General features: G+C 47.3%; 1 protein-coding gene across 5 annotated transcripts in view; it reads right to left on the bottom strand.

Annotated features, from left to right (window-relative positions):
- The window catches only part of CABLES1 (Cdk5 and Abl enzyme substrate 1), a 109,650-nt gene that overhangs the window by 27,909 nt on the left and 58,020 nt on the right, over positions 1–23,721 (bottom strand). For 2 of the 5 annotated variants that reach the window (XM_079108641.1, XM_079108643.1), the window contains one exon: positions 12,769–12,846. The exons of 1 other annotated variant lie outside the window; for it this stretch is intronic. In XM_079108641.1, coding sequence (XP_078964767.1) covers positions 12,769–12,846 — 78 coding nt within the window. Of the gene's footprint in view, positions 1–1,792; positions 4,968–12,768; positions 12,847–13,052; positions 13,438–23,721 lie in introns of those variants that run through there. 2 more of the 5 variants (XM_079108644.1, XM_079108645.1) reach the window with 2 other exon arrangements.

The raw sequence follows: 23,721 nt of genomic DNA, 5'->3' as shown, positions 1-23,721 counted from the left end.
CTCTCCTTGAAAGCCTGTAACTTCTTGGTAGGAATCCCCAGACCCGTCTTAGTCTTTGCTTCCACAGCATAAAGCAAACAAAGGGATATGATTTTGCCACTGTGGGGTCATCTGATCAAAGCAAATGGTCAATCTAGATATCTTGGTGCACAAAGGGGATTATCTAGGTTAATATTAACCATAAAATAGCCAACTCCTGATTTCACCTTTTGTAAAAGGCAAAATGATTTTTCATTTCCTCTTTGTGGCATGCTGGCAAAGGCCCAGCTGGCTGCTCACTGAGCCATAATGCACAGAATTGATCTTGATGGGAAAACAAGATTCCCTATTAGATAATACCAAGTTCAAGCTACGGCTCTTTCCTTCGGGAACATGATTAATGAACTAGAATTCCTCCTTTAAAAAAATATGATCTAAATCCTTTACACCTGGGAAGTAGATGAAAAAAGTGTTTGTGATCCAATTAACTAGCATCCAGGGCTTTCTTCTTGCAAGATGGGGTTATCCTGCCTTCTAACCATGCTCACTTTGCTAATGGTGGCCTAGCTTAAGACCCTGTAATGCCAGCCCGACTCTCCACTGGGCACTTGCTCTTTAAAAGGACAACAATAGCTCAAACACTTTGATGTGTGAATAATTTAAGAGCCAATTAAATATTAATAGGATTTCTAGACTCTTCAAAAAGAATAAAGACAGAGATTTGCTGTACAGAAAGCAAAGCTTGCAAGCTGGATTAGGAAAGGAAATACCACTGTGTACTAATTTTAATTAAGAGATTATGCATCCACTGTGTTTTTTAGCTGTAGAAGCCCCATTTACTGCCTGCTAGTGTTTGGATCTGGGATGTCTCCCAAAAACTGGGATGTGTTAAAGGCTCGGTCCCCAGCAAGTGGCAATGCTATGGAGAGGTGGTGGAGGCTTTAGGAGGTGATGCCCAGTGGCAGGTTTGAGATCAAGGGACATGGCCTTGAAGGGGAGAGTGGGACCCCTACCCCTACCACTGTGATGCAACTATCTTACCACAGGCCTAAAGCAATGGGACTAATAGACCATGAACTGAAACTTCAAAGACAATGAACCAAAACAACCTTTTCCTCTTTATGATTTGATGATATCTAGTATTTATCACAGTAACAGAAAGCTAACACACACTGCTCCTTTAGACTGCTACGTAGCTGCCATCTTGGATCAGCTCTCCTTACTTGTGCCAAAGCAGAGAATCACATCAACAAAGTTCAGAGCCAATGAACGAGGCTCATAGCTGATGGGAGAAAAGTGAAATCAAAAGCAGCTTTTGGTCTAGAAGTCCTGCCCCCTCACACTCAGCACTTCATGGATAAGCCATCCCACAAGGGCAACTGGCAGACAATGAAGGGGTCTTAATGTAGCTTACACCAAAATCTTTGTGTAAAAGCAGCTCCTATAAACAGCCGGATAATGGCATGATTCACCCATGAGATCATTCCAGAATTGGTCTCTGTGTGGGAATATGCTTGTGTGAGGAAAGAAACACAGTTTGTGAATGTGTAATTTTCCACAACGAAAAGAGAAGTTTCTGGGGAAAGTGGGTGGGGAGGAAGGGGGGATGGGCCTGGAGCCAGGCTGTGAGCATTTAGGCTTGAAGGCTCTCTCTAAGAATAGAAGAAGCTGTTCTCTGTGTCACAAAATGATCAACACTCAGGAAATGGACCCAAGTGGATGACCTCATCTGAATGCCCTGAAAGCCAAAAGCTAAGGACATAAACACCATGTGGAAGCTGTTGACAATTTAAAATCACACCCCCAGAGATACCTTGTACTCCGCTGGGAGGCCATTTCCATCACATGGTCACTGATGCATCTGTAAAAGTGAACCCAAAAACTATCGCTCAGTCATGGATGGGTATCCAGATGGGTGTATGCCTTCCACATGCATCACAGAAACTCTTTTTGCTGGAATCCTCAAGTTTGTTTTTTTTCACATGACCTCCCAACACAGGTTTACTGGGTTCATTTCTACTTTCTTCTGGTCAGATCCATATACCTGCTAATGTCCAAATGTTTCTGGAAATTAAGAACATTTGGACACTGGCATCAGTTCCCTTTTGCACAGGGACAGTCCCGGGACATGCCCTCAACACCATGCCTGTGGTCTCTCACTCACCAGTGGGTTATAAGCCAAGTTTCTGATTCTCAGAATGCATTTTCTCATTGCTGTTGTGTTATATACATGGTGCCCTTTTAGCTTCTAATGTAACCAAACCAGCCCCAAAATACAAGCAAGAGTTCTGGCCGTAGAGCAAAAGGTCAGAGGGCATAAGAGGGTAAAGGAATAAGAGGAAGCAGAATCTCTCATGGTTTCCTGGTTTGGGACTGACCCCCAACATTTTGAAAGTCTGCATTATTCTGCCTTCCTCTCTGAACCTCCTTTTCCTTTTCTGGACTCCAGTTTCCTTTTTCCTAAGCTGCTCTGTTTTTTCCACTATTTCTTCCCTATCTACATCAAAACCCATAAATTCCTTTGCAGCTCCCAGATTTCCCACCCCTGGTCCCATGATAGTGGCACAGCAACAAAGGAGTATGGGTTGGGGACTGGAGGGTGACAGGAGAGTGGTCTCAGGTACAGGCATCCGGTGAGCTGTTTACTAAGCAGGGGAAAGAGTCGAGAAAGTTCCTTCAAGTCCTTTTATGCACCAAACTTGGCCAAGCCAAACCACAGATCCGTGCTAGAATAGAGAAGGCGATGACTAATGTGGATAAAAGGCAGAGAGATTCAGGCTGGCCTTGGCAACTTTGCTGAGCGAAGAAGAGCGGGTTTAAGACTGGGATTCTTCCAGAAAACAGTATAATTTACAAGCCTCATCTGAGAGGTGTTTACAGTGATGGGGAGGTTTGATGTTACAGTTATAGTGGAAAAGATGGGCAACATCTGTTCCCCTGCTCTGCAACGGGGTTCTACCAGCAAGTTGTGAAAGGTGGGATCTGGCAAGAAGGATCAAAACAATCATCTTCACATTCCACACAAACCTACTAGTGAGGAAAACCGGGAGGAAAAAGACCAAAATGTTAAGGCTGGCTTTGTTTAGAAGGTGAGTCTGTCATTTACATCCCCCTTTCGTTTGTATGGATTTTCCAAATTTGCTTTAATAAGCATGTGCTACTGAGGGGAAAAAAAAAAGTCCAAATAAAAACAAATCTGAAGATGAATCCACTGCGTATACAGAACCATGCTGCTGGCTAACTCACAGTGAACCAGACTGGAGCAGTTCTAGAAAGCAATGAAACAGCCCTGGGACAGGGCAAAAATGGACCTGAAATGGACACACAGCCTGGAAGGGATACAGAGCTTTCTTATGGAATATTTCATTTAACACTCTCCGAGCTCCCTGAGGTTGACATTATGGTCAGTTTTATAAATGAGTAAACCCAGGATCAATAAGTCTAGTTAACTTGCCAGGACTAAGGTTCTGACCGCTGCTAGCACGATCCCATGCACCATCCACCTGGCTCAGATGACCACCAACACCAACAGCAAGGTTGGACATGGGCGGTAGTTTTCCTAAGGGGTGGTGGAGAGGAGGAGTCGGCTTATCATTCCCATTCCAGAACAATTCTGTGATTAGCTGATTTATTTATTGGCATTCTGTATAAACTTGGGTTGAAAGAATGGCTTCTGAAGCTTTAAAAAAAAAAAAAGGAGGAGGGATTGGTGGTGGGAGCTAGAGAGGAGAAAGCTACAGGCCTAGATAGTCTCCATGTTCTTTTTTCCATTTGGCTGAAGAGTGCTCCTTCTCACTGAACTCAATGGAACTGGCATGACCTAAACTAGCTCCCATTTCAAGCATTCTTTAATAATTTAGTTCAGGAACACCCTGAGAAGTAGCAGGGCCCTTATGTGCAGGAAGGGCTTCCATGTCCTCAGGAGTATGTTTTGCTTTCCAAGCTCAGCCTGTAGGCCTGCTGTTTTGAGACAGATCCATCCCTGGTAACAACTGGTGGGACCACAGGCTCATAGCCATGTAACTTGAATGGAGTGGGCACAACCTTGTAGCCAGTCTTCAATCTAAGCATGCCAGTACGTCCTGACATCTTAACACACATACCTGATTAGAGATGGCCATGCTGGGTTCAGAAAGGGCCGGGCAATGAGGACTGTGTGTCTGTGGTGGTGGTGAGGAGACCAAGGCAGGGCGTGGCCTCACACTGGATGTGGAGAGGCTCCAGCGACAGAGAGAAGTTCCCCCTTCCCACAGTACTGGGCCTGGGAAAACTGCTTCCTTCTTAACTGTGCTAGATTCCACCCAAACATGTCCCTTCCTTAAACAGAAGCATCATACACAAAAGGAAGATCATGTGTTGATCTGGTCAAAATAAGGCTGTGTGTTATTTACATTTTGGTCAGATGGTGGTTTGAAGAAGTTCAGACAACCAGATGTGACAGAGGGCTGGGTGAGCACAACTCAGCTGAAAGCCAGGGCATGCCAGGGGGGCCCAGGGAAGTCAGCGGAAGCCAGGTGTCACCTCAGTCAAAGGCCCTGGGCTTTCTTGGCTTTAACATTAAGGATTCAAGTATTTGTGAGTAGCACGGAAGATGCAGCATGCTGCTCAGGCCAAAGATCTGCATAGGCTGCCAGGCTGATGGGGAAGGGGCACCTACTGCGGCTTAGCACTTATATCTGGAGGTGGCTTGAGACCCTCTTTTGTCACTGTAGGTGTAGCAACTTTCATTGTGGCAAAGGCGCTCAGAGAGGCATGGCCCTGAAGTCTACACCAGATCACCTGTCGTCCCCTCCCAGGCCCCTGCTCCTGGCTGTCTAAGTAGTTCTGCCATTTCCCTGGAGAGGTCCACAAGCACCAAGTGCAGGGTTGAGGGCTCCTGAGAGATGGGACTTGCTCTTGCTAAGGTGGTGTTAAGGTTTGGATGTGAGGTGTCCCCCAAAAGCTCATATGTGAGATGATGCAGGAACGTACAGAGGAGAAATGGTTGTGTTCTAAGAGTCCCAACCAATCGATGAATTAACCCCTGATGGGATTAACTGAAGTGGTAGGGTGTGGCTAGAGGAGGTGGGAATTGGGGTGTGGCTTTGGGGTACATATTTTGTATCTGGAGAGCGAAGACTCTCTCTCCCTGCTTCCAGATGATGTGAACTGCTTCCTCAGCCGCACTCTCCCACCATGATGATCAGCCTCACCTCAAGCCCCGAGGAATGGAGCCAGCCTTCTGTGGACTAAGACCTCTGAAACCGTGAACCCTCAAATAAGCCTTTCCTCCTCTATAATCATGCTGGTCGGATCATTTAGTCACAGCAGCGAAAAAGCTGACTAAAACAGGTGGACTGGCCATTATTTGTTGGGGCAAAATATATATATATACACACGTATGTTTTCCCATATATACACATCTACATATGTGTATATATGTAACACACATATATACATTAATTTACATTTATATGCAAATCTTCCATAATATCAGCAATTCTCAGAAGCCTGGAGGTGCCCTCAGAAACATTTCACTCATTCATTTAACAGATGGAACCCAAGTGTCTTCTATACATCATGCACAGTGCTGGAGCTGCCTCAAGGACTAAGACACAGTCCACACCCTCCAGTTAAAAAGAAGTTAGCAATACTTGTTAATACTTTAACTCGTTGTAAGGGCTACAATGGGCCCAAGCGGAGGTACCACAAACATGAAGGAACTCTTGGCATGGTCTTGGGGTGGGGGTTGGAAGGCTGGGATAGCTCCCTGAGAACATAATAGTCTTCCAAACTTTGCACCAAGCCTAAGAACCCCAGAGGTGAGGAGAACTTATAAATTAAGGATCTATGAGCACTTGCTGGAGCTGAGAGGGGCTGGAGAGAGAAGGCACTAGGGAGGAGAACCCAAGCAACATGAAGGGCCCATCTCTCTGCTAAGAAGCCCAGGGCCACAAAAGAGGCTGAGCAGGGGCCGAGTCTTCTCCAGTACTGAGTAAAAGTACAAGGAGACAAGGGCAGAAACTCCAGCTGTCATCTGATTTCAACCTATTTTCTTAAACTGAACAGGAAAAACAAATCACAGATGTGACGCGGGGTGAGGAGCTGGCTTCAGTGTGAAGAGGTGTCCAAGTGGGCAGAGCAGGAGGGCTGGCCCTCCTGCCATCAAGCCTAGTGCTGAAGATGGTGCTGCTTATTGCTGGGCCTAGCAGAACTTAGACCCCTAGGGACTGGGAGTTTATTTGGGTATCTATGGACTCTGACCAGAAATTGTCTTGCTCTTAAGGGGAGCACAACTTCGGGGTGGGAATTTCTTAGGGACCCTGGCTGCCCTGAGGGTCCTCTCCTGGGGACGATGTTGAGTCTTGGATTAGAGTTTTCCTTGGGTTGGAGTCTTCAGAGGCCACCCCAGGTTTGGCTTGGGCACAGGTGGATTCTTCAGTGACCCACTACAGCAGAGACCACAGACGGGCTCACCACACCCAGGAGGGCTACACTACATGTCCAAGGGGGCCTCCATTCTACCAAGTGGAAGGGCTCATGTGAAACCTGGCAGAGAAAGTGAATTACACCTGGTGGAGAACTTCTGGCAAGCCTGGAGTTGAGGCCTAGTGGCAGCGGCAATAGTGTTTCTGTGGCAGAAGTCCCAGGCGTGGCTGTCACTGGTTCTGCTGCACTACCTCCCACTGTGCTGTCCTGTGTGGCCATCTTGGTTTCTCTCCATGAATCTGCACTATAGAAAAACCTCTGCCCCAACCTGGCCAACAGAGGATTCCGTTGTCTGCAACGCAGGACCGTGTATACTACCCACCCTATACTCCACACCTATGTCCCTCAGAGCCACGGTAGGAGGTTTGTTCTGCAGGCATGACTGAATCCCTAAAGTAAAAGAATAAAGGACAATTCCCATTCAGGATTCACCCAGAGATGCTTGGGGTGTACCCTGGGAGGATCCAATGCCATGGGGTAAAACAGCAACCTCCCAAGTCATTGAAAGTCACCGCCCTGATCTTATTTAACTCACAGATGAATTCCTGAAGTGCTGTATGCAAGCAACTCGATAACTCAAACATTTTAGGAGTGGTTAAGAAAGCTCTGTGCTTTAACTGTCCTGCCACTCATTCTTTTGTGAAGAAGGCATTTCTGGCGTTGTACACCATCACCATCCCACCTAACTGGCCCTCCTTCTCAAGAAAAGCATGTATTCATTTCACGCACTGGATCAAGACTTGGGGGAAAGACCCTTAGGAAGTCCTGGTGTTTGGAGGGTGACCTGGGCACAGCAGGGAATATGCTCCCAAGAGGAGCAGGTGGCATTTCAGTGTCATGACAGGAACCTGCCTCTGCAGACAGCTGCAGCATCAGTGCCACATAGATGCCACCCCCTACACACATTCCCTGGTCTTAAGATGACAAATACCCACATGCGGATTCAGAACATTTTTCACTCAAGATTCTACCCAGAGAAACCTGGGGTGTGTGCCCTTGGAGGATCCAATGCCACAGGGTCAAGGAGCAACCTCTAAAACCCTGGAAGTCACCACCTAACAGCTCAGCCAACAGGTTCCAGGAGGTGGCCCTCGTGTAGCACACATAAGTACAAGAGCCAAGCCGGTCCTGACCTTGGAGCTTCATCACCCAGGTGCACGGTAGCTGGTGCTGCCTGGAAACTGCTGGCCCTGAGCCAGCAAGCCCACCCCCCAAGGGCTTTCATAACGGGAAACATACTTGCTACTCCAGTGTGTGTTAAGCTTGGGGACTGCTTCTGTGTACTGAGCTGGCCCCACAACAGGGCAGAGCATTTAGTGACCATATACCTGTAACCTCCGACCAGTAGGAGAGGTTGCTAACACCCTCTGCACTCCAGCCTCCTCAAAATGGTATTATGAGCACCTACCTTATGAAGTTCTTGGGAGGAAGAAATAAGGGAATCTCTAGAAGGCAGAAACAGTGCCTAGCACCTTGGAAGCAATATTAGGTTTGAGGTTTTTTTTTTTTTTGGCAGTGCTAGGAAAATGCTCTAGCACTGAGCTGCACCCCCAGTCCAGGTTTTAGCTTTACTAATTCTTAGTAGGTTCACACAAATGACTACACTCTCTAAGGAAATACACTCTTCTCTCAAAGAGTGTTCCCTACAAACTGAGGCAAGGAAGCAGTTTGAACTCATTGGTTAAATAACCAGAGCCATCTGCTTCCAGTAGAACCTTTACAGATCACATTGGGAACCATCCTAATGTCAGCTTAGTATAACCTGGCGGCATGCCAAATGACCACAAACATTTCACACTGTTCTGGAGCCCAGGTCGTTCAGGCCGCTATCCTGTGGTCCACCTCAGAAAATAATATATCAAATACCACAAGAAGTCACAGGATCTGCACATTTTTAAAAACCTCTAATTTAAAGAAGCTGAATGAGGAACAACTACTCAGGCATGAGCTCTTAGGAGCTGCCGATCATTGCCAGGTAGGAAGCGTGATGAACGCATCTCATTCATGAGGTCCTCGTTCTATGAGACTTACCGCTTCCACGTGGGCCGCACTGGAAAACAAGATGGCCATCTGAGCGCACAGGATCTTTGGAGAGGTGGGCCAAATGTCCCCACCTTACAGATGAGGGGCTAAGACGGAGGGCCCAGTGCATATAAGGGACATTCCAGGACCTAGTCCAGCCCTCTGACTACACAGAGCCCAAGGATGCAGTGTTGGCCAGAAATGGGATTCCAACTCGAACACAGTTGGACCAAATTTTCTCTGCATGGCAAGCATGGTCAACCATGCCTGGGCTCCCAACATCCTCAGAAGTCAACACAGTCTGGGCAGCCTTCTCTACAACCCTCAGGTCTCGTACCTCTAGGTCTAACTAAAGAGCCACCTTCTCTGGGGTGTCCTCCACGATCCCTCTGCCTGAATTCACCTGAATTCACCTGAATTCACTGAACTCTTCCGTGTTCCAACTGTACACTGCTTAAAGCTCACATCTGCTATTTTGTCTGATGGCGAGTTTGCTCATACCTGATTTCTGTTTAGGCTCCATGAGGTAAGAGTCATTTTCTTGTTCACCACTGTATCTCCATAGCTCGGATGGCGCCTGGCAAATGGCGGGTGCTCAACAGACTGAGTGCATGAATGAATTCTGCTTGCAGTGGCAGTCCCTGAAGGTCTACACAGGCAGCGTGTGAGATGGCAATGTACTTGTGGAGGTGGCTGGGGTAAAGGGGCTTTACATAGCAAGGCACTTTTAGGTAACAATTTGGGGACAGTTAAAGGGTTCTCCAGCCCCTCCCTGGGGACGCCAATTTTCATGAACTGGACACTGTACCAGTGTCCCATTCCATTCCATTCTACACTATCAGTACCTCATACTTACTGGAGTAAGAACCAATGGCCTAAATCACAAATGAATAAATGATAAAACCACTCCTAGGATTGATCTGTCTGCTTTGACCAACTGATGACAGGAGCCAAAATCAGTTCATTTCAGGTTAAAACCAAGAACAAAGCTTTGGGGCTGCTTTGGGGCCATCGAGGGAGGTGAGGCAGAGCTAGGAGATGCTCTGCAGCAGAAGTCGGAAACCTGGTGCAGAAAGATGAGGCAATTGTGGGAGATGCTTCTCATGCAGAGGAGGTTCAGGTACCCAGTGGAGGAATTTTGGAGTTTCCTGTTTGTATGACTTTCTTGTGATAAAGCTAGAACTGTGTATTATCCCCTTCGTTGGGGACATGTGCTTGCATACATGGCCTGGTCCACATGCACGAGGACAAGAGACACATGAGTGCCAGAAGCCAGAGTTCTGAGCTGTACAGCTGCTGCCCAGCCCCCTGCCCTGTGCCTCAGCTGCAAAGCTGGAAGGACAAACTACGTGACCTCTGAAGGCCCTTCCACCACTGGCATTCTAGGGCATATGTCCAGGTCACAGAAGAGGCTTCAGTTTAAAAGTAAAGGAATTTAGTTGACTAAATTTATTAGTTAACATGTACATGAACTAAAGCAGCTTGAAATATGTATATTATTACTATACTGACTAATGTTTTTACTAGTATATACTGATCAGTATATTTTTATCAATATTTGAGCAGAGTTGTTTTTCAATAATTAGTAAAAAGCCATCTTAATTATGGAAAACAGGTTAGTTATAAACAGATATCTGCTCAGGAGAAAGTTAAAAGAACAGAACGTTCTTAATCCTGCTACTAAAAAATACCATATTTTGAATTGTACTCATGGATTCTCATGTGCTCAGGTAGAACACGCTGCTGAGCAGGCACATCCTTGTCTGTTAGGTATGGCAAAGAATCCAGCTGTGTTGTTACAGAATTCATTTTCTGCACCTTGTTTTCCTCAAGGAGTGGTGGATTTGAATGCACTCAATTCCAAGATGCAAAGGGTTACGTTCCACACTTCCACACATTCATTTTGCTTCTCCATCCAGGGCCAACAGTCCTGTCAGGTGGACCTTTCTGCAACAGGTGAGGCATTCAGGCAGTGGAAAGGAGACCCAGGGATGGACAGATACCACTTCCTAGCATCAGCTGGCTGCCAGCTAAGCATTTCCTGAAATGTTTAAAAATACGGAGGGCCACGTGGATCCACAAGGATGTCTTAAGGAAAGGGCTTGGATAATCTCTTCCTGGGCAATTTTAGTTAAAACATATCCTTAATGGCTTTCCAGCCAACCTTCAAATTTATCTTCAATTAATCTTCAAATGAACCATGCATGGTAGTAAACTTGCCAGGCTATTCTATGGAGGGGCAAACAAGCTCACAGAAGGCATGGGATTTGCCCAAGTGAAAAACTTTGAATCTTCAAAGTTCTCCACATTGATTCCCTCTTCAGCTGTCAGAAATAAGAGGCCCTCGATCAGCTGGTTCCACCTACCTCTCTGCACACCAGGTGCCATGCTGGGAACTTTGTGACCACAAGCTCCTATGAATCTGTTACCCTCTGGGAGGCAGGTAACATAAGTGCTCCATTTTATTTTGGAAAGGTTTCCACAAATAGGAACTTGTCTGGTGTGGCTTGCAGGGTGGGACATGGAAAAACCTTCTGCTGGACAGATGAGGAAGACGCAGCAGTCACCTGCTGGGTTATCTTCAGCAGCTACTGAAAGTTGTAATTACTTGTGCCTAATTCTGTGTCTCAAGTTCAGGAGGATAGGAACCAGGCCCATCCTTCACTCCCTGTATCCCGAGTACCTGATCACAAGGTAAGACTCAAATCAATGAATGGGAAAGAGTTAAGGAAAAACTGTGAATGGAAAAGTTCCCACAGGAAGTGCAAAGAAGAGGCCGCCTCTGCAATGCCCACCCAAGCCCTGGCTGGGAGAGGATGTGCTGGCAAAGGCTGTCATCTGATGATGCAGATTCCCCTGGAGGTGTACGCACAGGCTGTTCATGCTCAGGATATTCAGGGTCCTGGGGCTACCAGCTGCAACTAGATGAAAGAGCTGGTCTTTTTAGGGTCACCTCTCAGGTCTGAGAACTGCTACAAACTGATTTTCCCAGGAAATGAGCCTGCTGGGTCATGGCAGGTTGATTAGGTAAAGAAAACTGTCCTGCAACATGCTCCTGACCAGTCCACTGGCCACTGCCGGATGGTCCTTAAACCTCTGAGCTCCAAGATTTGCTGATGACTTTCCCAGAACACCACCTCTGCAAGGTGGTTGTAAGGATGCAGACAATAAGACAGACCAGCGCAAAACATGCATGCTCAATACACAGTGTGACGATCGGTGCTCTGAAGGCACACAACAAACCAATGGCTGCACCAGGCTTCTGTGAATAAAAAGACTGCCATATTTTGTCCCCGTGGAGCTTCTGGAGTAGAGTCTAGAAAGGACCACAGTGAGTCGAACAGGCTGTCATCTGACAGGTCTAGAGGAGCCAGGGAAGGTGGTAGCCAATGGGAATGCTGGGCAGAGCTCATGGAGATGGTGCAAGGTGAATAAATGGTCAATTGGTACCAGAGGCCACACTGCCCTCCTTGTGGGTCTGCAATGTGTCTGGCTGTCACAACAACCATAGGGCAGTTCCAGCTTTTAGTGAATGAATGAAGGGCCAGAGCCAATACCCCAGGATGCTCCAGACATCCTCTGCAGTGAACTGCCCTGCGCTAAATCCCAGCAGCACCCTGATGACACTGGATGCAGTGGAATAGAAATGAGGTCCAAGATCTAGACACGAATGAACACCGGTGGCAGGCGTGGGGATGAGAAGACACTTCGCAAGGACAGATTCACTTACTTACTTACTTTTTCCCTCAGAGGCAACAGAGAGAGGCTTTTTGATCTAAAGAGGGGAACACTTCCCTAGTCTGTAGCTAATTATGTATGCCTGTTCTTGGTGCCACTTAGTTTTGATATTTGCCCTGCAGTGAAAGCTCGAGCCAGTTTGTAAACCCAATTCCCAAGAGACAAGGAGCTAAGAGAGTCACATAGTTTGGTCCGATTACTTTCCTACCTACCTTTTTCCAAAAGTCATTGTGATCTCGTGGGATACAGTGGGCCCCATATTGCTCTTGCTTTGTAGTATTGGGAAAAGTGACAAAATGCACATTTAGAAAGAACAGGCAAAGTGGTAGGGACACAGACACAGACGTACGTGTACACACACACACACACACACAACCAAGAAGGAAGCCTGTTGGCTGAAAAGAAAGCATAATGTCTTTTTTCTTTCAGAGTCACAAATACTGAAATTTGCAGCATCAAAGCAAGGCAAGTTCACAAACATGGAAAGGGAAGCCACGTTATGCACACCGACATCCAAACTTTTCACCCAGAGAACTACAAAGCACGCATGCATATACATACCCGGCTTGGGTACTGTCGCGATACGGCAGCACGGAAAATATACTACAGAAGGATCTTCTGCCACTGATAAGGACTATTCTAAAAAGTGAAAAACAAAACAAAACAAAACAAAAAAACAAACTAAATGCAAAGACTCAAATTAAAAAAAAAAAAAGTCTACAGCAATTAAGCATTCACAGGATTCACAGCAGTATTTGCATACTCCCGCCACCTCCTCCGACAGATGGTATTCTGCTCTCCTTGCAAAATGCAGCCTCAGCACAGAAGTATGCTGCCTCTCTCACCCAAATATTAACACGTGCAACACCAGCGATCTGTGAATCCTTTCCCCCGTAAGAGGTGCTGGCTGTGGGCTGCACATGCAAGACGGAGCAGGCAGTGCTGAGTCTGGGGTGGGCAGTGCTGGTGAACGGTCATGCCACATTTAAACTGTTCATTTCTCTTCTGCAGTAAACAATGCAAGAGCAATAGCGCCAGAAACCGTGAGCAGGAAAGACACTCAGATGCCATTATGATCATTAGGTTTTTTATATGCTGGCAACGTGTTAGGTTCTGAGAATAGATTGAGGGAACAATTACATAATCAGTCTTAGCCTCCATTCCTGCCATAAAGAAACTACTGGAAACGGTTCTACACGATGCTCTTATGCAATCAAAAGCCACTTAAAAAAACATTAAAAAACAAAAACAAAACCCTCCAAAGTACTTATCCTGGCATCTGAGAATAACTTTTGCCAAAGGGAATTGCTGATGAAAAAAAAATGGAGAAATGAGTCAAATTTAAAAACAACATTCTTTTGAGTGTAAGGTCAACATACATCATACACAGAGCTTACTTACTTTTGCAATTTTCTTTCAATAATCATAATGAGACCAGAGAAAATAGTATTACAGTAAGGATCAAGGTTTGGGAATTTAAACCTTGTTTTAAAACTATGCTATTAGATTGCCTACAGCCCTGGGAGGAAGTCCGGTTCCCTGGCATGGCCTCTGTTACTGACTCTGCTTTCTAGTCTCAATGGTATAATATTTCCCCCCTAAGTTTTATCATTCATTTATGCTAAAGTACTTGCAGTACTCCAACCTGAGAAAAAAAATCTTGCTATTTTATACCTGTGTCCATCACATGCTATTTCTTCTTTCTGTGATACCACATTTTGTGACACTTGGTGAACTCCTATTGATTCTTCAAAACCCAGCCAAGAAGTTACCCCTTCAGGGATTGTCTGACTGCCGCCACAACCCTTTGCCAATCATTCGTTCTCTTCTTTACTGTCTCCATTCCTTACTCACACTTCCAGGAGTGCCCTGGTGTGATCAGGGCTGCTCACCATTTGCTGCCTCCTCTTCCAGAGGGCAAGTCCAAGGGTTTTTAGCATATGGCGTCTCCTCCATAAGATGCCACTGAAATGCAGCTTGGCTGGAGAGCAGTATCAGAGGATGCACCAAAGGGAGGGTGAGGCCACAGCTGTCTGTTAATTACAAGACAAGCAGTTCTCCCAGCTAATACCAGCTGTCAGCTTTGTATAACCTCAGGTAGTTTACTAACTCTTTGGAGCCTTGGTTTCCTCATCTAAAAAATGGGATAAAATTAGGAGCTATTTCACTGGAATGTATGAAGAGTAAATGTGTCCACACTGGGAGAATTCTTAGAACAGCACCTGGCAAAGAGTGTCAACACTCAATAAATAGGAACCATCTTCACTGCAGACCAGCTTGTTGGGGTGAAGTTGTTTCAGAAGCATATACTTAGGTCAGGCAACTCTCCAGACCTCTGTGCTAAGTACCCAGGCTGCTAAATATGAAAGGCTGTGCTGTGGACAGCTGAAGGACCACATGCCTGGCCCATCTACAACTACGTAGTAGAGACATGTGGTTGGAAGATGATATTTCTCATCAGATACTTGAGACCCCAACTCTGCTAACTGCAGTGAGGACAGAAGCATCATGTCCTGAGTGGGCCATCCAGGCCTGTGGGGCCAAGGCCCAAATAAACACCTCCTCAATACTAGCCAGGTTCCGTGGCTCTTTCACGAAGCCTGGCCACAGAGCTTCCTAGGTGGCGGTGTCCCTGTAAATTTACCTAAGCAGGCATAACAATAGTTAATGCTCATTACACATTAATTACCTGCCAGATTTTAAGCATTTTAATTGATGGGGCACAAGCCAGGAAGAGATGTGCCAAAGGTAAAGCTCCAACAGGTACAGCAGATGAGGGATTTGAACCTGAGCTCTTCACTACCATGAATGCTCTTCTAAAAAGTGCTAGAAAGGTCTGCTCCTGGGCCTAGCTGGGCACCCCAGACATCAACAAGTCTGCCTTCACTCATGTTCATGTTCACTCCAAAGGGTGGCTTTGGAGCTTGGCCTGCATGTCACCCCAAGAGTGATACACCAGGACAGTGCCACTATCAGAGCTGCTAGAGTCACGTGGACTGCATCCTCCCCTTTGCTCCGTCTGGGGCCCTTCTGGATGAAGGACAGAGAGTCTCCTCACCCCCACTGCCACTCCTACCATTCATCCAGGAGAAGAGCCTGGAGCCACTCCCTCAATTCACTCAACACCAAGGTCACTGAGGTCTCCTGGGTCTCCTGCAACACCGCAGAGGGTCTGAGCTAACTCAACTGACTAAGCAGGCTCCGTATGACCACGCTGTCCATCTCTCAGTGCTGTGCCTTTCCTTCCCATACACGAGCTTGGAAATTTTTAACAGAACAAGAAAATGAGAGAATATCCTTGCCAGTGCAACCCAGGCCTTCTTCCCAAAGCTGCAACACAGGGTGCCTGTTCCTACGTGGCTGTATTGTCCTAGGAAACGAGTACTCAATCTGGGTGGTCCTTGCCATTAGTCTAGGAGATGCCGACCACGTGGCTCTCGTTCAGAAAAAAGTGTTGCTGTACAGCATAGGCCAAGTTTGGCAGCTGTGAACATGGATGGCTTCCCAATAATTCCAGTAGGGTTGGCTTTTCGCTGGTTGGCCAGTCTTCAGGAGCTGAGATGGGAGGGATGAAGGAAGGAACACTACATCTTTGGGCCTTTCCCCCCAGGATCTGACCATCTCATGGACTTCTGCTCCCCGCAGGGGTCAGAGAAGAAATCCACAGAGGGACCCAGACAGCAGCTCCGCACCTGCACTGCCAACAGGGCTCCCACAAACACATCTGTTTCCTCTGGCATCTGGAAGAAATGGCAGAACTCATCCAGAGCAGGTGAGCCAGCGGTCTCAGCTTCCCACGCTAGCCACTTGGGGCAGCATGATCCTAACAGGTCCTGAGTGACCCTCCACTGTGTTTAGAACCTCAGAATTCACGGGAACTTGCAGCTTTGCTCACATGGGGGGAGTCCATCCAAATGCATACGCCCAAGAGGAAAGTCAGATTTGTTAGTCTCCTTCGAGTGCCTGTTAATTCTGAAAGAATTAAAGCAGATGCTGGTGGTCAGGAACGGCACGGGACAACCAAACTGGAACCCAACAGGCTTCAGAAATTGACCTTCCTTATTTCTGCCTCCAACCACTGTAGCTATCTTCTTTTATGCCCAAATGGCACACAAAAAGCCCACAGAGTTTTCACCGTCTGTGACACGTAAGACTTTACTTGAAGGAAGGCCAAAAAGCTTTATGCCAAAGATGATGACTTCAAAAGAGGAATTAACTCCAGGAAGACGGGTCTTTAAGGAACGAAAGGTCACATTTCCACACAAACATCTGTTAGAGGGGAAAAAAGTAGCAGAGGAAAAAGCGCCACAGGGCTGCCACCCACCGACATGAGCCAAGATGCCTCTGTATACGCAATGCTCTCCAAAACTTGCAGGGAGCACTGTGTATGCTCTGCAGCTGGAAGTCATCGAACTTTCTTCTCTACGTGACCTCATTTCCGTGCTCCTGGGAAGTATGGTTGGTAGGAGGGATCTTGTGGCTTCAGCACGCAAAGCTTCCCTACCCACGCTTTGCTCACGAGATTCTGGAGTTTGAGCTGCTGGGAGATACACAAGGACCCCCACCGTCGAGACAGCGCCACCTCTCTTGAATCTGCTTTCAGTCCCTCAGCCCAGAGCTGGAGGATACTTAACCAGGGAGTGTCTACCACCACCTAGGATCCTCAAGAGTTCCATCCTTTGCCACAAGCTGGCTTCCTGTTCCATTTCCAGAACCCTGGGGAGCCTGCTGGCCATGACCAAGTTCGGTTTCATCCAGGTGGATGTCATATTCCATGACAGCAGAAATATTCTTGTAAGGACATTAAAAAGGAGCAACCAGCTTTGAGGGGGGGAAAAAAAAAATCACATCTGAAACAATGGTGGTGTGGATGGTGAGGGCTGATCACAGCCCAGGGGTGTCCACAGCCCGAGGGGTCACGTTCGGTACTGGGCACACATGGAGAAACACGTTTCCCAAATTCATTTCTCACTGGTGCCCAGCGTGTATGATTGTGCCTTGTTTGGAAACTGGGTCTTTGCAGAGGCAACAGAATTCGGATGAAGTCATGTTAGATTTAATCCAAGGAGCAGTGATCTTATTAGGAGAAAGGGATCTGGAGATACCTAGACACACACCCAGGGACGAAGACTGTGAGGTGATGGAGAAACTGTCAGAAGTGATGCTGCTACAAGCCATGGAGGCAGGGACTGCCAGCAACCCCCAGGAGCTGGTAGAGGCCAGGGATGATTGTCCCCTACAGCCTTCAAGAACAACAGTCCTGTATGCCCAGCCTCCAGAGCCGAGAGAACCCCTTTTTCTTGCTTTAACCACCCATTTTGTGGTGCTTTATAGAGCAGTCCTGGAAAACGAATCTAGCTGGCACTGTCCCTCTCTTCCTGGCATGGCTTTGGGCCACATGTCACCTGCTGGGTAGATCCTTCAGGCACCCAACTACACTTGCTGAGCTCTGGGCAGATAAAATGGTGAAGACAAACATCAGGAAACGAACGAATGGAGCGAAATCTGGAAACCCGTCCACTTCCCAGCTCCACTTTGACCCCCTTTCCCACAGCCACTCCGTCCTCTCCTCACAATGCTTTATTAAAATCTGGAAGAAGGGGGACTTGACCCCTTTCTCTCTCTTCTGAAGGGCTGGCAATTACATAATGAGAGTTGAGCAAAAACAGCAGCAACAACAAGAAAATGTTCTTGTGCACTCTATTCAAATACTCATTAGGCGTCGGGGGTGCGCTTCCTCCTCGGGAAACACGCCCCTCGCTGTTGGATGTGCCTCATCTGGGTACAAGGGCAAAGCAGAGTTTGTGGGGCTTCCAAGAACATTCTTCACAGAGCGATCTGTTCCCTTCCTGGAGAGGTAAGGAGATGGTACCGCAGTGCAGGGAGCTGGGAGGAGGGAAGGAGCCCCTGGAGAAGAGGGTGCTGGAACAAAGAGCCCCAGGAGGTACTGGAGCTTGCCTGGTTCAGGGCTTGGTATCTGGGTCAGGCCCTGGATGATTCCAGCAGGCGAGGACAGGGAACGCAGGGTAAAGGGAGACCTAGACCAAGCTGCAGAGGACTTGGAGGCAGACAGCTGGCACCCATCAAGCGGAAAGAGACATTGGTAGCCCACTAACTCAGATGGCGGCACGGTTATTGGTGATGTCTGTCTGCTTATCATGACTATTATCATCACCACCACCACGATCACCTCCATGACTGCTAACATTACAACTATAGCACAGGCGCCCACTGTCTGCTAAGGAACTGTACTTTGTCCTACAATCTAGGGAATGGCAGAAGATTTAAGAGAAACAAGCTATGTGATCTTCTGCCCCTCCTCCTCCCTTCATGCCAGATACTGCACTAGGAATTAAGGATCTGATGGTCAACGATGCAGCCAAGAGCTCTGTCCCAACACAGCTTAGTATAGGGTGCGAGATACATTTACAGGGGTGTAAGTTCTGTGATGGGGACATAGAGGGCGCTAGTGAGTACAGAGACGAACAGCTAACCCAGCTGGAGATAACCCCAGATGAATAAGTGGCAATCGGGCTACAATAAAAAGACATGTTGGCCAAAGGGACTGGTGAGGAGGAGTACAGAGCCTACTGCAGGCCTTCACTGCCACCACCTGCCTGACTCACCAGTATTCCCATTTCCCTCTGCAAAGCACTGACCCACAATCCAGGCTCCCACAAAGCTCAGAGGTCTAAGACCACAACCATGCTGGGTTGCATGGGTACCAACCGTCAGTGATCTGTGTCCCAAACCTGCTTATGTCTAGTTGTACTTATTACTTCTATTTGCCCTTGCTTATTAAAGGCTATACAAACTAATGTGAAAAAAGAAAAAAAGGTGTTTTTATAAAAAACAAAAGAAACACTGCTAAATACTTTTAAAATCCCAAATAAGGTTGGGGATTTAGCTCAGTGGCAGGGCACTTACCTAGCACATGCAAGGCCCTGGGTTCTATCCCCAGCAAAACAAACAACAAATTCAAGCAAGGCAAGCCACTGGGGTGGGGTTGGGGACGGAAACTGCAGTTGAAATAGGTACAGGCAAGACAACTATAAAACTTAGGGAAAAAATGGTCAAAATCCAAGCTGGCACTGTCGAGATTTGCACTTTAGATTCTTGGGTCCTTTTAAGGACGTCCAGTCTAGACATCCCAGTAATGGTTGGGGATGATGCACAGGGAGTTGATACCACAGACAAACTCTCCCTGGACCCATGGCCACAAAAGACTGTTGAGTAGATAATCACTAAATGTGCCTTAAAGCAAAATGTTAAAGTTGTATATGTAACTTTGTGGGTATTTCTTCTAGTGTTTACTAACACTGTCCCTTAACCAAGCATTACTGTAATAATTCAGCCCAGCTGAAGACTGGCACAGAGAGAAGAGTGACAGGAACTGCTAAGGCACCAGCTAGAGGACCTGGAGCCATCCTGGAGCTGAGCGGACCTGGGAGTGGGTTGGAGTCCCAGGCTTCAGTGGGTGAGTGAAGCAATGGCGGATGAGCTCTCAGAGGGATGGTGGAGTAAGGGGGTGGGGATAGCATTGTGACAAAGGCATCAGGACAGGATCACAAAGATGGAGAGGGCAAGGGAGCATGCAATCTGTTGGGGCAGCCATGACAAAGCACTACAATGTGGCTTCCTCAACGAAAATTCACCATCTCACTGTTCTGGGGGTCAAAGCCTCCGAGGTGTCAGCAGGTGCCACGCTCTCATTGAAGTTGCTGGGGATGGATCTGCTCCAGGCCCTTCCTGGCTGCTGGTAGTTTCTAGGCCTGCAGCAACATCACCCTCATCTTCGTGAGGCAGAGTGTTCTGTGTGGTGTTTTGTGTATAGGGACACTGGTCACACTGATGGGGGCGGTCCATTCCACACCAGCCTGACCTTACCTTAACAAATTATACCTGCAATGACTCCATTTCCAAATAAGGCCACATTCTGTAGTACTGGCGATTAAGATTTCAAGGTATGAATTTTGGGGGACATAATTCAACCATAATAGGGAGGTTAAGAGGAAAACAGGTTGAGCCTGGTGCCACAGAAGTTAGGAAGTTCAGAAGTCCCCGGGGCAGCCCCCTAACTCCCCGCTGTAACGGGACAGCACTGGTAACTGTGTCCTCAAGTGTGACCCTGGTTGGTCCGTTAAGAATAATTGTGTTTTCCACTCCAAGCACTGATGGCCACTGCTGGCCACGGCTCCAGGCTTTTCACTAATAGGAGAATGAAAACCTGTGCTGAGAGAAGGTTCTGTCCAACTGGAAGTGGTTTCCAACCCCTACACCTTCCTTCTGGAACTCTTCCTATTGTCTGCGAATCACACTGGCTGAAAAGGCCACGAGCTTCCCAGCAAAGATCACATGTGTACGTGTGTGCACTCCCGCAGAGGCAGAGTGCACTTAGGATTAAAGATCATTGCTCTCAGAGGACACGGAAAAAGCCAGCAGCATCACTTCCACGCTTCTTGACAAGGTATGAATAATAAAACCTGGGCTGTGTGATGCTAAGCCAGCACCCAGGCATAGCCGGGACCCCCTGGGCGCCTGAGTTCTAGTGCCAAGTGGCAGCCCCAACCTGCCTCCCACCGCTTGTCAGCACAGGCAGGTAAAGGGAAGGAAACATGATGGGCAGTGAGACCCGATGAGCTGGGAAGCTTGGAGATGGCCTGGAAGTTCTGGAGGCTCCTTTAGGCTGTCCACTCACTGTCCCTTAGGACTGAGCTTTTGCTGAAAATGGGTGGTAAATGCAAAGATGACGGGGTAAGTTTCCCGGCTGGACTCCTCCCGCTGCTGCTGGGAAGTGAGACACAGGCCCAGTCGGGGTCAATGCTACACGGTGCCTCCCAAAGCATTCACCGTCTGTCGTGTTGGGTGGCTCCTTGCAAGGAGCACTGGTCTTTCTTTGAGGCAGTCAGTTCAATTTTTTTGAAACATGCCACTTTCTCCAACTCATTTTTCAAACTCAATTAGGCCGGCTGAATTGATGAGATCACAAACAAGGACTTAGTTCACATAGGGCCTCATACCCCATTTTCCTCCCAAAGTTTTTGTTACAAAAAGTTGAAATGTGATTCTAGTCCCTGTTCTTTCATCTTACTTCAAGAAGATAAAAGGTGTTGAAATCTTCCAAGTCGTTCTTTTTTTAAAGATTTTTCTACCGAGTTCACACTTAAGAGAAAACACGCTTTTTTTTTTTTTTTTTTTTTTTAAATCCACTCGATCTCATGTCCTTTTAAATCATTTGAAAATTCCTCCCAAGGGATATCACAGCTCAGCAGCTCAGTCAACTTACTGTGAGAGCATTTCTCTTCGTGTTCACAATGAAATGCTTCTGGAAGAAGCCCCAGGAGGTGGGTACTTCCAGGGTATGTGACAGGTGTCACTTTGTGCAATGTAGACAATCAGGTCAGACGGCTTGGAGGACTCTCATCTGTTGTTCTCAAAGACATGCGTGCATAAGTCTCAAGAGCTGCAAGCACCAAGACGAAAGGTCCCTCCTTCCCTAATTGGACCATGAGGGTGGCTAGATACAAATGTCACGCACGCACTGGCTGTCGTCTGCCTTCATGCTCAGAATCTCTGCTTGCCTCTCTGATGATTCGGTCCTACCTGCCCAGCAGTGGGCTTTCAGGTGGCATCAGCTGGCCTTGCTCACCGAGGCTGTGCAAATGTCTGTCATCTTCCAGGGTGTAACACAGGCCCAAGGACTGCAATCTGTCTTTACTTTTGCTTCAAATCCCCACACAGTGAGGCTCAGTGAAGAGGCATATTGGAGTTAATGGTGACTGGCAGCTCCCCTTGCCAACCACCCTCAGCCCATGATGTTGGAGGGATGCTGTGGTGTGGGGCCACTGGTTGCCTCTTCTTCACCAAAGGATTGCATGTATATTTGCCAAAAGTTATTTAAAGGCCTCAAGTTATTGTGAACTTCTTATCAAAATGAATTTACTTTAAGATGACAGTGCACAACACCCTTTATTTTTGTGGTGCTGGGTTATTGAACCCAGTGCCTCACGTGCGCTAGGCAAGCATTTTACCACTAAGCTACATCTCCAGCCCCTCACCCTTTAATTTTCTATAAGGAAGAGGTAACCTAACACGACCTGTAATGCTGGTCCTTAACTCTTGGTTGGCCAGAGTGATCACATTCAAAGGCAAGTCGAATCACGCCGCTCTTGTGATTGGCTCCCTCCGTGGCTCGCACCTTGTCTGTTGTACAAGCATACGTCCCCCAACTTCTCTGGGCTCATCTCCTCCTCCCCTCTTCCTTTCTCACTCTGCTCCACCACACAGGCTTTCTTACAGTTCCTCAAACACACCCTCCATGTTCTGGCCTCAGTGCCTCTTCAACTACTGCTGCATCTCCCCGACTCCTCCTGTTGGGAGAGAACAGGGCTGGCTTCCTCGCCTCCTGCCTGCTTCCACTCTGGGGTCTCCCTCTGTGCTGCCCAGCACGCCTCCCACACCCACTGCCCTCAGCTGCTTCAGTCTCTCTCCATAGCACGTGTCTCTCTCTCCTGTTAGGCGTTTAATCCTTCATTAACTGTCTCCCCAACCAGTCTCCAGCTCCTCAAAGCAGGGCTTACCCTGCCCATTAAATTCACTACTGTATCCCAAGAGTCCCATCAGAGTGTGTCGGGACCATGAGCTGAACAGACTAAACACAGGCATCACCGCAGTGCATGTAGTTAAACTGCTAGCTAGAAAACGGAGGTGGGGCCCTAGTCCAGGCAGCCCCCCTGCAAAGGGATGGTGGGAGGTAAAAACCCATAGGCTGTAACGGAGCATGTCATGGTAGAATGTGAGAAAAGTCCCTGTTGGATTCTGATTTTTAAAAAACCTTTCACTAAAGGCCAAGGACTAAAAAAAGAATGGCTTAAGCAAACTCATAACTCAGTGTGAGAGAGATTAAAGTCCAGAAGAAGCTAAAAGACTATTAAAAAGAAAGCTGGATCCCTTAATTTCACCTCTGTCTAGAAGCACAGGATTCCTTCCAACAAGTCTACCGCAATGGGGTCATCAGAATACAAATCCAACGTCCTAGGACGTGACACTCATGCTGATCCCAATACGACAGATGGGAACAACCCTGATTGTATGAACGAAAAAAAAAAGTATGCAAAAGCCATATATTTGTCTGATACTAGCCTTCTACTGTGACATGCTAAATTAACTTACACTGTACTTTACATCAAAACTGTTTGTCTTGTTAGAACATGCTGTGCATCTAAATGCCGAGATATTTTTTCATATGAACTTCTGAAAAGTCCCTCTTCTGTACTGTAATTTATATTCTAACTAAATAACATTTATTTCTGTTTTTTTGTACCAAGGATTGAATTCAGGGGTACTTAACCACTGAGCCACGTACCCAGCCCCTTTCGCATTTTATTTAGAGACAGGGTCTTGCTGAGTTGCTGAGGCTGCCTTTGAACACTCTATCCTCCTGCCTCAGCCTCCTGAGCTCCTGGGACTACAGGTGTGCACCGGTGAGCCTGGCTATTTCTGCTAATCTTAATC

Source organism: Sciurus vulgaris (assembly GCF_902686455.1).
Source record: "Sciurus vulgaris genome assembly, chromosome: 13".
In the NCBI taxonomy this organism is placed as follows: domain Eukaryota; kingdom Metazoa; phylum Chordata; class Mammalia; order Rodentia; family Sciuridae; genus Sciurus; species Sciurus vulgaris.
This window is presented reverse-complemented; position numbering and strand designations above follow the sequence as displayed.